The sequence below is a fragment of the Ctenopharyngodon idella genome, chromosome 21 (genome assembly GCF_019924925.1).
Source record: "Ctenopharyngodon idella isolate HZGC_01 chromosome 21, HZGC01, whole genome shotgun sequence".
In the NCBI taxonomy this organism is placed as follows: Eukaryota; Metazoa; Chordata; class Actinopteri; order Cypriniformes; family Xenocyprididae; genus Ctenopharyngodon; species Ctenopharyngodon idella.
This window is the reverse complement of record NC_067240.1, coordinates 19,959,325-19,975,513: the sequence shown is the minus strand read 5'-3', so window position 1 is coordinate 19,975,513 and position 16,189 is coordinate 19,959,325. Positions and strand designations below refer to the sequence as shown.

The 16,189-nt window shown below is 36.8% G+C and overlaps 1 protein-coding gene across 3 annotated transcripts in view; it reads right to left on the bottom strand.

The window, feature by feature from the left end:
- Window positions 1–15,500, bottom strand: part of taok1b (TAO kinase 1b) — a 33,295-nt gene extending 17,795 nt beyond the window's left edge. The window contains exons 1-5 of one of the 3 annotated variants that reach the window (XM_051877031.1): window positions 14,934–15,500; window positions 3,226–3,473; window positions 3,036–3,107; window positions 1,529–1,630; window positions 1,347–1,392 (exon numbers count right to left, since the gene is read on the bottom strand). In XM_051877031.1, the coding sequence (XP_051732991.1) occupies window positions 1,347–1,392; window positions 1,529–1,630; window positions 3,036–3,107; window positions 3,226–3,357 (352 nt within the window). In that variant the 5' untranslated portion in view covers window positions 3,358–3,473; window positions 14,934–15,500. Of the gene's footprint in view, window positions 1–1,346; window positions 1,393–1,528; window positions 1,631–3,035; window positions 3,108–3,225; window positions 3,474–11,524; window positions 11,793–13,822; window positions 14,839–14,933 lie in introns of those variants that run through there. The other 2 variants (XM_051877032.1, XM_051877033.1) reach the window with 2 other exon arrangements.
- Between the last annotated feature and the right edge of the window lie 689 nt (window positions 15,501–16,189).

Below are 16,189 nucleotides of genomic sequence, written 5' to 3'. Positions count from 1 at the left end.
ATTCAATGTCTGTACCTGAATACAGTTAGATTTACCTAGAAAAACATAAAGCACTCCGTATTTCATGTGTATCTTATTCTATTGTATTTATTAGGGCTGGGACAATACATCGATTCTCGATACATACAATGATTCTGGATTGATTCTGATATTTTCCCTCTCGAATCAATTCTGAGCTTAGTTTTAACAGCAGATGGCGCTCTAGGCTGGTTTTTAACCGCACACAAAGGCTCACGAAGAAAAGTACTGGACAGCGATCGTGCGTTCGGCTTAGTCATGTAAGTGGTTAAATATATTTGCACATTGGCTCAGAATGCTTTTATGACACGAGATTAATGTAAACACAGCCCACTGCGAACACCCTTGTAATTCGCTTCAACCTTTTCAAACTTCATGAATAATTAGGTTTAAGTGGTGTGTCCTGGAAGCAAGCAGAGTACGATCGGTTTCTAAAGCACGTAGTGCCATCTGCTGTTAAAAAACTAAGCTCAGAATCCATTCAGGAGAGAATTGCGATACATCGGAAAATATCAGAATCGTTCCAGATTCTTTATATCGTGAATCGAGAAACGATGTATTGTCTCAGCCCTAGTATTTATCTATGCTTGTAATTGGTTTATTTTCTATGCATATTCACTCACTTACAAAATCACCCCAATCATCCTAGAATGATTAATTCTTTATAAATAGAGCTATTCAAATCATCTGGTGAAATTGTTTTCATATCACAATATATAGCGTAGAAAAACAAAATATCGCAACGTCAGTTTTTTCCAATATCGCGCAGCCCTATAGGAAATGTCACACCGATACTGATCCTCGTTTTATTTCTCCTCTTGTCCAAAACTATTCTCGGGTCAGTTGATTCACCTGTACATTTATGTTTCTTGGAGTTATCTTTGGCGACAGAACCTGCTGCAAACGATAACAAATAATTGTGGTCCATGACAACTGTGCAAAACAACAAAAGAGTGGCGTGCTAGATGCTACAACTCTCATTTTTTCATTAGACTCACTGTGTCGCCATGGTTTTTACGGCAGTAAAAGCGGCAACCGAGAATGACGCCATTTAGGAGGGACGTTACACTGGTTAAAATTGCGAATTTCTCTGGATTTAAACATTGTTGGAAAGATTTGGGATAATGAAAGTGCACCAGTAAACAAAATGTATAACACTGTGTTAGTGTTTTTTTTTTATGCAAAAATCTTACATATTGTGCCTTTAAAGCTTTGCTTTTATCCTATCTGATTTTTGAAAAAATAAACAAATAAATAAAATAAACACCCACATTTTGGATGAAATACTGATCATGCTTCCAAATTAAGCCAAATGTTTGGCATCTCACCTTCAAGGAGGTCAGAGGCTGAGCCCAAACAGTACTCCATGACCAGCTGAAGAAGGAGGGAAAAGATGAATCATGAAGATAAAATGGTTATTGTGTTTATGTACTCACTTACATATAATGCCAAAGGGTGATAGTAAGAATGAGTGATTCAGAAGAGAAAAAGAAAAAGATAGAGATCTTACCCATGCTGTGTGTTCCCGCAAGTAGCATCCTTTATACTCTATGCTGTTTGGATGTTGTATTCTCTGGAGGAACTTGACTTCCTTAATGATATCCTGCCATTTCTAAGTAAAGAGAAGAAAGCATCAAATCAAACAGTCTTCTTTCAAATCGTCCAGAAAAGCCTACAATGAATTCCAATTTTCCACTGGATCACTGCATCCACTATTGACATGAGCAGACTGGACATATTGATTTACTAGTACAGGTCCTGAAAAAGAAAGTCAGTCCTAAAAGCTTCTGAAGGATTCTTTGCAGAGATTATGTGTAATCCGATTACTGCTAATCTGAAATTACAAAAGGAAATGCTGCCACCAGCTAAAGTATGAATGGCCTTGGTGCTTCGCTTCAATCTGAGGTGTTACAGGAGACTTAATGTGACTTCAACAATTGACTTTAATTTGCTTGTATGATACTAAGACATGTCACTGTTTGAGAGCCAAGCCATAGTTGTTTGTGAATATGAAACAAAGAGACTAAAATATACATTCGTTTGGAATAATTAAGATTCCATGTTTTTGATACAAGTGTCTTTCACCAAGGCTGCATTTGATCAAAACTACAGTAAAAAAAAAAAAAAATTTAAAATAACTTTTTCCTATTTTAATACATTTTAAAATGTAATTTATACCTGTGACACAAAGATGAATTTTCAGCAACCACTATTCCAGTCTTCAGTGTCACACAACCCTTCAGAAATCATTGTAATGTGCTGACATGATGCTCTATTATAAGTTATTATTGGTACTCAATTATTAATAATAGTTCTTATTATCATCAATGCTGAAAATTGCTGCTTAATATTTTTGTGGAAATCATGATTTTTTCAAAACAACAGTATTTATTTAAAATGGAAATCTTTTGTAATTTTTTTTTATAGTGTGTAATAGTGTTTATTCATTGTCACTTTTGATCAATTTGACGTCATTACTGAATAAATTATTATTATTAATTTCTTTGCTTTTTATTTATAAAGGATATATCCTGCTTACCCGAATATACCAAACTCTCGAATGGTATATGTTACCGTTTCCACAAAAAATGTTAAGCAGCACAACAGTTTTAACATTGATAATAAGAAGAAATGTTTCTTGAGCACAAAATCAGCATATTAGAATGACTTCTGAAGAATCATGAGATGCTGAAGAATGAAGACTGGAGTAATGGCTGTTGAAAATTCATCTTTGCCTTCACAGGAATAAATTACATTTTATAATATATTAAAATAGAACAAAAAAGTTATTTTCAATTGTAATAAAATGTCACAATATTTCAGTGTTTAGTGTATTTTTGATGAAATAAATGCAGCCTTGGAGAGCATCAGAGGCTTATTTCCAAACATGAAAAAAAATCTTTGACCGGCAGTGTAATGCAATCATTTCTATGCCCACCCTCAGAAGGAAAAGCTGAATCCACAACCAAACTGTTGCATGACTGTATGTAATGACTGTGGAATGTTGGAAAACTGACCTCATTAGACTGTTTCCCACTGTAGGACATCTTCTTGATGGCCACCACCTCTGCAGTCCGCGCATCCCGTGCCTGAGCATGATACACATCTAATATTTCACAACTGAATCTCCCAAACATTTCATAATGTACTATAGCATGCATTAAAATGATGAATCCTATTTAATAGATATCTTGTATAAAAACATACAAAATAGACCGCGCCAAAGCTGCCATGACCGATCTCACGGAGGTCTGTGAAGAGCTTCTCGGGGTCCTCCTTGAAGAAGAGATCTGCGATCTCGGGGTCCTTCAGGCTCCCTGCCCGGCTGGTGGAGGGCATGCTGCGAGCCGGGGGACGCGCCGCGCTCGCAGGGGACTATCTGGCCGTGCGACTGCGACGCGTCAGGCCCCGCTGGTTACTCATCTGCCAGAGGGAGGCAGTGTACGCATAGAGACCTGCAGGTAAACAAATAAACAAATATAATCAACATATGTAATAGTGCTGTCACTATATCAGGTTTTCAGCTATAGACATTTTGAAAAATGTCTTTTTTTCTGTTTTATGACAAATGGCAACCAGCATTAAGGTGTTAGTCAATTTATTTTGAATGTTTAAGGCATCCGGTGTCATCCCCTTCTAGTTATTTTAGCTGTACAAAACAGCTTGTTATGCTGTTTGATATTCCAAACCGATATTTCTTATGTTATTTTAACATATTGTCGTTGTTACAAACACACTGGTTTACTACACTGATATTTTTATAGTTATTTTCCTATTGCGGCTAATGAATCAGAAGTCTCACACATTCACAGAAAATAGCTAACTTCCATGTTGCAAAATAAGGTGGATACTGTCACCTACTATGTTGGCGTGTCAACCAGATAGCTACTGGCACTGGATTATTTGCAATATTATCATATGTGTAGCATTAACATGATATCAATATTTCATTTATTAATATCAAGGCCAATATGTAGCATACACAATTTATAGAAGTAATAAAGAGATAAATAGATGTTTTACTGAATTACTGCGGGTTTTACAATGTGCACAAAATAAAGAAATAAATGTACTGGTACGTTTCCATTTGATTTAAGTTTTTTTTTTTTTTTTTTACATTTAATTTCAATTTGCTCATATCACAATCATAATTATTCATAGATCTCCATTGCAGGCTTTGAACCTTCAACCCTTTGGTTACCTGTAGTGTTGTCATGATACTGGAATTTCTATACAATACGATACCTTGAAAAATATCAATACTCGATACCACAGGAGAAAAATGGCATATTGATATTTTTAATATTATTAATATTTTTTGTCTATCCATTGAAATTCTAGGCAATCAATATACTTTTAAGCTTCAAAAGGTGCATGACACATCGTAACAGTAATCCATATGAATCAAGTGGTTTAATCAAAGTCTTCTGAAGAGACATGATCGCTTTATATAATGAACAGATTTCAGATTACCTTTGTTTACAGGCTGTAAATACAGTAGTGTCAAAGCACGACAGCCGACGTGCTCCTAAGCTTTCACAGTGACCTGCTCTGCTGCATTCTGATGACCTCTTTCTTCAGGCTCATTCAATTTGAGGGAATTGAAGCAATGTGTTGACTTACAGTCAAACTCTGGGCGTATTCACAAACTATTGGAACTGATTAGCTGGATGAATGAAAGACCAATTGTGGGTAGGTTACCCCTTTTCCATTCAAATGGAATTTCCACTGACTTGAGAGCCGAAGTGATGACATAACTGACTACGTTCCTACATAACACTTGTGGCATGTTTATCTGTAGGGAGGTAATGAGTGTTTATGCCATGACAAGCTGCTTTTGATGCAACCGTCAAACGTTATTTATAAATAAAAGTACTCAGTACTGAATTTAGCAATAAAGTAGCTAAAGTAGCTGCCTAGCATTTTGCATCACTACAACTCATATTTCCAGTTTAAGGTGCTTTGTTTATTATAATGAGAATACACTGTTTGTTTTGTGTCGGTTGTTATGTTAAAAACTTTACTTGGTGTCGACATTATACCACCCTCAGCACTCTCGAGACCAGTAAATTTGTCAAGTGCAGAACCTATTGTTTTGGCTGGAAATGTGTTGAAAGGGTACATATTGGGCATTGGCACCCTGTGTTGACATTTATGTAGATGCTCAAAGCAAATATACTCCAAAAAGTCCATTGTGCTGTCAATTATTTTTCCACAATCCTTTATCACTCCTGCAGTGACTGCATTAGTCAGAGCATCTGTGGGTAAACAACAGATTTAGCCCTTCAAAAAGTATTCCTTAGACATGTGATAACAGAGAAGGGAAGCTCGAGTCACAAGACAGGCCGTGGAGGGTGACTACCAAACGCTTAAAGCTCTGACAGGTTGGGATTTTTATCTTTCTCCTTTTGAAAACTGCATTTGTAGATTTTCTAAAGACAGTATTAGAAGCCATTCCTACAGAACTTGTTTTTGAAGGCCACGCTGCTTTTCTATATAGTTTTTCCATGTAAACATGCTAGATGGACATGATTGGACCACTGCATGTCTACTGCAGCTTCTTGTGCACAACATAGCGCTCAAGTTAAAAGCAGTTCAACCTATAAAAACGTCTCTCTAGTTCTTGCAGGGGTTTTTTTTTTAGAGATGCACCAATGCATCGGCCAATAATCGGTATCAGCCAATAAAAGCTATTATTTTCACTATCGGCTATCAGCCAACTGTTTAAAAACAGCCGATGATCAGGGCCAATTATATCCTGTCAATCAAAAGGGTGCGAAAAAACGTGTCCGACTGCAACTCATTGTGTGTGAAAAAAATCTCTTGAATTTAAAGCAAGGTAATGCGACAATAACATTAGCATTATAGCATTATCAGTTTTTAAAAAATAGCGACGTTAAAGCAGGGTTTATTTGACCCTATGAATCACCCGTAGTTTAAGCCAGGGTTGCCAGGTCTACAGTTTTTCCCTACACTAAACATTATTTATAGCGCGCCTCTCATCCAATAATCGCAAATAGCTCTGCTTTGTTACTTCTAAAACAAAAAGTCTCAGCTTTCAAATTCTGTCAATTTTATCACAAAATTCCAAAAATAAATGCTGTTTTGGCACTTTTAAATGTGACAAAACAGATTGCCATAGCGCCTCATTTCAAGCAGCAGCACAGAGCACAAGTCATCTCTTCCATTTTAATACAAGTTACAGCTCGAAAAAACATGCATGAACATCAGAAGGTATGTTGAAAGACACAGTACAACTTACCGAAATCCGTATCTTGTCTCATGTAATCACTCAGTGTTTCAATACCTGGGTTATATAAAATACCTGAGTTGTATAAAATACCAGAGTGTTAACTGCAACCAATATTATAGCATACCAGATGAGAGGGTTCTATGTATAGTTTGCAGCATTATTTTGGAGAGATTTCTTTTTCCATAAGAAAAACCAAACTATTGGTATCGGCCAATATCATTCTGTATAATCGGCTATCGGTATCGGCTGAGAAATTTAGTATCCCCTTGTTGTGCTTGCCCTTCAACATTCGTCACCACGATGTCAGGGCGCTGCTATACAGAGTCTAATATTTTCAAAACGGATGTTATGTGGTTGCTAGGGTGGTCTGGGTAGTTGTTTGCTGGCCCAAGTCAAAGGACACTCTCTGCTGACATTCTCCCCCTCAAGATGTGGGTCTCCTCAATTTGCTTTGATAGTGCTACAATATTTACACTTTTGGGGGGTGGGGGCATGCAACCTACCTACATTTAACCTTCTATCTACATTAAGATGGAAGAAAGTATTTTCAACATGAAAAAAAGTCAATTTCTCATAAATTCCAAGCTTTTCATGTAAAGTAATGACTTTTTTAAAATCAGACAAACAAGCCCCACAGGGAACAATCTTGCCTTACAAGGCTGAGTAAGCCAAATTAACTGAATTGACTTCATTGATTGATTCGGCTCATTAAAAAAAAAAAAAAATCCCTTCAGAAATATCAAACACTTTCAGCCTATTCCACAGATAACGCTGAGAAAAATTGCTTAATTACTCCTTACTGATGCTCCTCTGGGACCAAACAGAAAACAGCTCCGCATTCATAAGGCTGTAGGGAATATTGTTATGCACCAGAGAATATTTCTAATGTACAATATTGATCTTCACGCTTTATTGTCATTTGCAATCCAACTTCCTTAATCTGCTTACATTATAATTATAATTACAGGTTTCACTTTTTATAGAACCTGTCTTTAACAAACTGTACTTAAACGCTGGATAATTTGGAGAATTTCAGACAAGATCTAAATGGAAGTGATAATTATTGTAACTAAACATGGTCATAAACAGCAGCACAATACATCGTAAAAAAAAAAAAAAAAAAAAAAAAAAAAACTGGGTTGCAGTACACTAACTGCATTCAGTAAAGCTGAATGGTTAACTAGAAGACCATGCTGCTTCTTAGCTTGGGCCTGGGTCTTTCATATAATGTTGTCAAAAGTACCGACCGCAATACCAAGTCGGTGCTGAAATTTTAAAAATGTGACGCTTTGAGCGCTGTTGAGCGGATTCGTAAACACCTCTGATTGGCCTTTGTGTTCATGTGCTCATCAGATATGTCTGTGATTGGCTACAATGATCAACGCACAGGAGCGTTTGAAAGCACACAGAAGTGTTTGAATTTGAAAGCATTTTGAAAGCGGGAGAGCGTCATTGATGTCTATTTACAACATGTTTTTGAAGCGTTGATCATTGTAGCCAATCACAGACATATCTGGATGAGCGTGTGAACACAATTGCCAATCAGAGGTGTTTACGAATCGCTCAACATCACTCAAACCATCACATTTTTTAAATTTCAGTACCGACTTGGCATCGTGGTCTGTACTTGACAACACTACTTTCATAAGCAACATTTGGTTGTGCTGCAGGCCTGTACATGACAGAAGCTCAGCAAGAGAGTCTGGGACACAGACTAGTAACTCCAGTGTGACACAGACAGGAACTTGGCCATGATCTCTGGTTAATCTCTGTGGGAATTCCCTTCAACATGCTTTAAAAAAAAAAAAAAAAAAAAAAAAAAAAAAATTAAGTGAGAGGGGTCTATTGGTCCTTAATCTCCAATAAGCAGTGTCGATTTAGAGTTTGGATTTGCTAGGTCTTAACCTGTGCAAGGAATTCACACCACGATTAAATCGCCATCACATAACATGCTGTTACTTTCTCAACAACACAGTCAGGAGAGAGTAGAGATGGAGAACAGCTTTCACAAAACCTTTCCGGCTGATTTTCAAAATCACTGAAAACAACAAACTAGGACAGATATATTTTTTTGGAGCATGTCATTTACTCTGAGGTCATGCTAGTGCTGAATGATTACAAGCATACTGACATTCTTCTAGACGGCACTAACAGGAAATGCATAGATTAAAATCTTCAAAAGCCAAAAAGAGATTATCCATCACATCTAGGCTACCTTGAGTTACAGGCATGATTCAACACCAAAAAGAACAGGTGACTGACAAATATCACATTTCCAGGGAGTGTAAATGAACGAATTGCTAAATGACACAATCAGTGCTCATCTGTCTGTTCCTGCGAGTTATGAAATAGTTTGAAAGTGAGTATTTCATAACTAACACAAAGTTTTCTGCTGTGCTGCTTGGAAACCAATTATAACAAAGAACAAGGAATTTATTTTTATACAATCTATTGGTGAAACAACAAAAATAACTCCATTGAGTCAAAGAAAAGGTGAAGTCTAACAGAGTTTAACTTGATTATTTGGCATTCCTGTCTGTACCACTGACATTCAAATCACAGAGGCATTTTAACTATTCATGCTATTCTAACTCATCTTATACATACTTACATTTTTTTCCTTAAAGGAATAGTTCATACCCTTATGTCATTCCAAACATCCTCATGTATCTCTTTTAAAGGAATAGTTCACCCCAAAAAAAAAAAAAAATCTAAATTATCTCATAATTAAATAAGTAAATTATGGGATAATTTTGACTTCCTTTAATACAAAAACATAGGGCTGCTTGATGATGGCAAAAATCATAATTATAATTATTTTGGTCAATCATGATTATTTAACATGATTAGGAGTTGGTATGATCAAAATCTTAAACAAGTAGTTTTTTTATTTTATGACAGTGATATACCATATATCATTTTGCTGGAAGTAAGGTTGGTGGAATATAAAAATTTAAGATACCAGTGACATTTTACAATACCACAGCAGAATCTAATACTAGTCAAACTAATGCAAGTAAAAAAAAAAAAAAAAAAAAAAAAAGTACTCAAACCATTATTGAAGAAAAGTGAACAGTGTATTTAAATGAAGTTTAATGAGAAAGACGCTATTTTTCTTAATTACGTCACTATTTGTCACCATTTCTGAACAAGCTTATGATTAGCAAATATACACAGCAAGCTTACATTATATCTTGAGATTTTCTTTTAGTTGAAAACAAACAATGTGTGTAACCAAAATATACAGAACAATTGCATTTAAGCTGAAGCAGAGCGAACAGGAAAAAAAAAAAAATGCTAATTACCGTGCAGAACGTACATATACATTCGAGTCAGCATATGGTTATCGTGGGTACATTGTTTCATACGTTCATGTTGAGAAAAAAAATATATCCATATGCTCGGGTGAAAGTTGGCTCCTCAGTCTAATAACAATAAGGCCGGGTGCAGAGAAAATGTGCTCCACCGACAGCCATTGCAGGGACACAGGTAATGGTGCACTAAGCGAAGTTTCTTACAGCGCTTTGCGTTTTCTGTTCTTAAACCTGTCTCCCTCGACGAAACTTAAATTAAGCATATGTCTCGAGATAATTTTGCTATCAGATATTTTCTCTGCTCACTCGGGGGTACAGCTGCGCTTACCTGCAGTCGTGAATGCAGTGATGGACAGCTGTCTTTCCTCATTCGACTAGTGTTTGGATTTCATGTGATTTCATGGTGGTGGTGATATTTATGATAGCTCAGTTTCACCTGACAATGTTGATCCATTTTGATCAAAAGCAATTCCATTTTGTAAGGTCATTTAGTAAAATCCTTTTGATCAAAATAATTCCAAACTTCGCTGCGCCTAGAGGCAGACGACAACATTCTGTGAAACTTGTTAACAAGCTCCACAGCGCCACTCAGTACATTTAGTTATCACTGTGAGTTTTAGTTTGCGTGCTTAGGATTTCACTGCATTTACGGCCAGCAAATAAGCAGCAAAATTCAAATACCTTTTTTATTTTTCTGAATAATAATTACAGATCGAATATTCGACTATTCGCGCACACCCCTAGATTAAGGAGAGATGACTGACAGGACGATGGCGGAGGATTTGGTGTAGAGATCGACCGATATATCGATTTACCGATATTTTCCCCGATATTTAAGCATTTTACCATAATCGGATATCGGTTTCGTAATATCGGATTTACCTCTTCTGGGTGTTTTGAGAATTGCGCGCAGGATCGCCATTACAGCGCATCCGAGGGGAGACGAGTTACATAAATGCCTGAAATGTAGCTAGTTTATGCAGCTTGTCTCTAAGAAATAGAGACAAGCTCACGGTCACGTAAGATAATCCGTCAAGTCCTGCCCCACTCCCAATAAATGTAACTTTGCATGAATTAAATACAGCCATTAATGAGCACATGTTGGAAATAAAATTAGACATTCTACATTTATTTTGCTTATTGTTAACATTAGTGTTGCTGCTGATGCTTTTTATAAATAAAATTAGATTAAAATTAACATGAAAAACGACTAATTTAACACTTTTTTTTAAAGATGACCTAAAGATTACACTGTTAGAATTACTTTTATGTGCTTTATTTAACCTGGTTTTTTTTTTTTTTTTACCTCATCGAAGATTTTATTTTTAAACAAAAACAGTTTAGTAACAGTGCGCTTTTTTTATTTTTTTGCACTTTCAGACCCCTCTATTTATTGGTGTATAAATAAGATTTGTTTTGTTTTCTATGCGAGGGAGTGATTGTTATAAATAAAATGGTTTGTTCAGTTCAGTGGTGTTGTAATTGTGTCAAAAACAGAAGTATAACAGTAAATAAATATCGGTTCTGCATATCGGTTATCGGGCACATAAACACAAATTATCGGTATCAGTATCGGTTCTAAAAAAATCAATATCGGTCGATCACTAATTTGGTGCACAACAGATCCTGTGCATCACTGACAAATATCTTATCTTGTAAAATGTGCAGTCAGTACCACCTCTCCCCATACACAATGTACAAGTGATCGCAAAAGCTAAAGTGAAAACAGAGTGTACATTCAAAAGCAATTTCAGCACCCTGCATATTGATAACAGCTCCCTGATGCCTGCAAATTATAGACCTACAGAGTACGCATGATCCCGAATTCAAAAGTGAAAGAGAAAAGCGAGCGCCCATTCAAAATACCCCCCTCCCCCCAGCATTATTGGTAATACAGGTGTTGTCGCAAGTTTATATACCGGTGTGAAAATTTCCTCACCATGACATCCCTATTCGATTGTCCATGTTCCGCTCCGTCTCGGAGCATCAAGCTGATCCTGCAAGGGCAAAAGCGCAACAAAAGGAAAGCAACGGAATGCGGCACAATAAACGTTTTATCTCGATTATTGTGTTTTCATAAGCATTGGAAGCCAAAATCTGAAATTGAAAAAGCTAATACAACTTGGCCAGTAGGGCTGCGACAATAAATCGAAGCTTCTTGATTTGTGGATTGATTCTGAGATTTTCCGAATAAATCACGATTCTCTCTCGAATCAATTCTGAGCTTAGTTTCTAACAGCAGATGGCGCTTGTAGGCTAGTTTTTAACTCACAAAGAAGAATAGAATTAGAATGTACTTGCACCTCAGAATGCTTTTATGACACGAGATTAATGTAAACAACCCACCGCAAACTCCTTTGTAATTCGCTTAAACCTTTTCGAACTTTATGAATGATTATTTTATAGAAGGTTCAAGTGGTGTGTGTAAAGAATTGGAAGCAAGCAGAGAATGGCTGTTTCTAAAGCACGCAGTGCCATCTGCTGTTAAAAACTAAGCTCAGAATCGCGATACATTCGGAAAATCTCAGAATCGATCCAAATCAAAGCTATACGTGTTTCCCTCTGTGATTAGATTTAAAAAAGTGGCGTCAACAAGTTTGACAGCCATGGTCATAGCTAACACAGAGTTAGCGTCCTCCTGGTTCCCTCATCACATTAACAAATCTGTATGGACAGACAATGTTGTCAAAATCCCTGCAGTCGTTTATCAGATAAAAAAAAAAGATTTTCTCTCTTAACTGGTAATGTCATAATGAAGCCGTTTACAGGAGACAAAACGATACCAGACAACACCAGACGTGTTCTTTCCAGCTTGTCTGTGCAAAACAGCATGACTGTTCTTCACTGGAAGCCTCCTGTATTGATCAAAATCTCTGCTGTTAAAACTGTTCACATGACAGAAGGTTCCTCGTTCCTGGTTCAGGTATCCAGATTGATTCTCTAAAGGTGACATTTTCACACACTCATCAAGTTCCCATCTGTTAGGCTAGATAAAGTCATGTGTCACTAAACTTCAGAATAGCCTATGTAAGATTGCATTAAATATGCTGTTCTTGCTGTATATGGATGATTATTTTTGTACATTAAAAACAAAATGGTAAGATACAGTCAGTCAATCAAATCACGGCAAGGTCAGAATCGCTCATAAATGACTGTCATGCTCCCATCTACAGTCTACAGAAACAATACTGCAAGCATAGGCTGATAAAGCCTAGCATTAAGCAGGCCCAACTTGACATGTAGTAAAAAATTAGCTATTCTGAATAGCTATTCATCTCAGATATTTTAGTCAAAGCCGTGTGACTACAGTTTTCATTACAGAGATAAATAACTGAAAATGAGCCTACTCAACACATTACGAGCATCAAAATATTAAACGACAGAAGGAATAAGGCACATCATCAAGATAATACAACATTGCGAAAGGGGTAAGTGAACGAGGAACATTCAGCATTTCCAATCAAGGCCAAGGAAAAAAAAAAAAGAGAACTGATGAACAGGAGTTCAAATAAAAAGTGATTTATAATGGATGATCTAGAGAAGTAATTGCTGTTGCTTACTCGTGCCATTGCAATAACTAGATGGTAGACTACAACAGGGCAACCTATTCAAATATTTATTGAAAATATTGTTATTAATCATTAAAATGTATCCTACAGTAGGTTGAAATTATGTGCCTGAAAGCTTAAACTGATTACATTTAGCATTAGAAACACTTTACATCACTACTATAATATAAAAAAAAAAAAAAAAAAATCAAGATGTGGTTCATTTGCACTGCTTCATATTAGTATCATACAAAATAAAAATTTGACTTGGGCTAGAAAGTATAAAATATGTAATAACTGCTCCCAAAAATAAAACGTAAAATTACACTAAAATGAATTACACCCATATGCCACTTCACCACAAAGGTAAACAAGAAAAAAAAAAAAAAAAAAAAAGAAAGAAAAAAGAGTCAATTTTAGGGACACAAAATTTGTACCTATAATTGTTAGACAATCACATCCTCGAAAGCACACTAAGCATTCAATACACAGCGTAAGCAGTAACAACATATACATTAGAAAGGCAACCAGATACAAAAACAAGCGCATGCCCCGCGTTAAACAAAATATACAACTAAAAACAAATATTTATCATTCAGTCACTACGTGATATGCATTCGGAGATATTTTAACATGCAAATGGTTGCTAAACTCCATACAAGCACATCGAATATCGTATATATACCCACCGATAGATCCACATTGACAAAGAACGGGAAGAGCAGCGCAGACTCAATAGGCGATCAATATTCAGGCTGAGCTTCTTTCAGCGCTGAGACGATGTTGTTTGAAAGTGATCTATTAAATAGCAATAACTACGCTGATATGTGAACTGTATTGTCTCTAGGCCAGGTGACTATCATGAATGATGCTTTAAATAGGTATAGAGAAGAGTACACGGGCTGCTGGCCAGTCCAGTGTGCGTTACGCAATGTCAACACTGTGAGATGAGGAATGCGGCGCGCGTCACTGAATGCAGCTCACAACAAGGGAATACCCAGCTCGATAAACCAGCACTTTAATCAACTGATTACTTGTCATAACAGAGGTCTGAATAATTTATATAATGAGGAAGCAGTGAAGCACAATATACTACAAGGCCCTAAAAGGCTTGTTTTATTTAGTTATCAAAAGCCTGCTGTTGGAAACGGTGCAGTGAAAATGGGAGGGAGTGTCATTGCAATAATATGCGACACTGGACATTGTCGTATAAACAATGTGGTTAGCTGATATTACTACAGACAAATGAAGTAAAAAACCTAATGCTAGTTCAAAAAAAAAAAAAAAAAAAAAAGTACAAGTCATCACCTTTTCCCTCATCTCTTGGTTTAATCCTTAATCCTTCAAAGCAGGGCACAAGTTTGCCAAGTTTAAACATTTGGCTAGTTAGCTAAACACTAACTAAAACGTCCATTCGACTCTCAGTTTTATGAATGCCAAAGTATTTTCACCCAAATAAATCACCATAAACCAAGTTTGTTAACCCTACATGCTGGCACAAATAAAGCTGCAATTACCTAACCAGCAGCAAAACTCTCACATTAGTGCCACCGGCTATTCGAGAGAGAGGACTCGTTTAAAGAGGACAGTTTCAGTTTGGCTGTTTCACAGTATTAAACACCGCGAAAAGTTGCAGACGAAACCCAACTTAGCCATATTAGCCACATATTAGCTGAGCAGTTCGTTGAATGTTAGCCAACTTCATACGACGACAAAATAACTGCACGACAGCAACGAGACATCGGTAAGGTCCTGACAAGAACAGATAAACGGCTCGTTTGAGGGTGTAGTCGAACTCACCCGTCCACCAGGCCAGGTTTGAGCGGACTCCAGGAGAAATCCTCAGCGTGCTAATGTGGCTAACTTAGCCCACACCAGCAATCCTGGGAGGAACAGTTAGTGAGGATTCAGGAGAAATTTGTAAACAAATTCTCTTCTTGTTTATTCCTTTGGACCTTCGACAGCTCGTATAGTGGAGATGAGTTGGTGTATTTACAGTATCCAGGCAGTCCGGGCTGACAGTGTTGAAGGTGATGACTCACAGGGAATATAAACTAAATCAGCTGTGGCCAGTTTACAGCTAACGTTAACTCTCCACTCCCAGTCAGTCACTTCCAAAAAAATGGCGGCGGGTAGTTTTCACCTCCTTCACTTCGTGGAAAACACGGGAGAAATAATGTGGGTAGCTCTCTAAACAACACCATGGGCGCTCTCTGTATCCACCCAAGATATGACAGCCCTTCAATGTCGCCTCGGCCGTAAAAGTTCTTCATGCGTGGCGCGTCTGTCGTGTGGCCGGGCAGTGATTTTCATCTCTCCCTATCCAGTCTCGCTGCTCCTACTGCAATCCAACCAGCACCGAGGCGATGTTCGATTCGTGAACGAATCGTTCTTTTGAATCGGATCTTTTCGATGAATCGGTTGAACCGGTACTAGTCGTTCCCGAATCTTTCTGAATCGGTCCGATAGGATCTCAAGTCAACTAACAATTCATATTGAGATGAAGGAGTGAAAAATGTATGTAAATTGAATGTAAAACATTGTACAATTGTAATTGTAAATTAGTTTAAATTTTAACTTACAAACACAATATTATTTGTAGGAGTTCTCGGATTCAAATCTACAAGCTACAAGTTAATACAAAAGCTACAAGTTACTTTAATAGCCGATTTGCAGAAAAGTTTAGGTGCAGTCACAAAATCTACGTGCAAAATCTGCTTGGGGAAATCTTATGAACTCGTGCGAAATTCCAGATTGAGCGAATTCCTTTTGAAATGACTAAATATTATGTATAAAATTCGCCGAACAATGATAAATGTGTATTTCTCCTGCGAAAATTCAGTGAAAAAAAAAAAAAAAAAAAAAGATAAATGTGAATTTTGCCTGTGAAAATTCAACAAAAAAATGGTAAATGTGAAATTTGCCTGCGAAAATTAAGTGAAAAAATGGTAAATGTAATTTTCGGTTGCGAAAATTCAGCAAAAAAATGGTAAATGTGAATTTTGGCTGCGAAAATTTGCCAAACAATGGTAAATGGCGAATTCCCATGTGTGAAA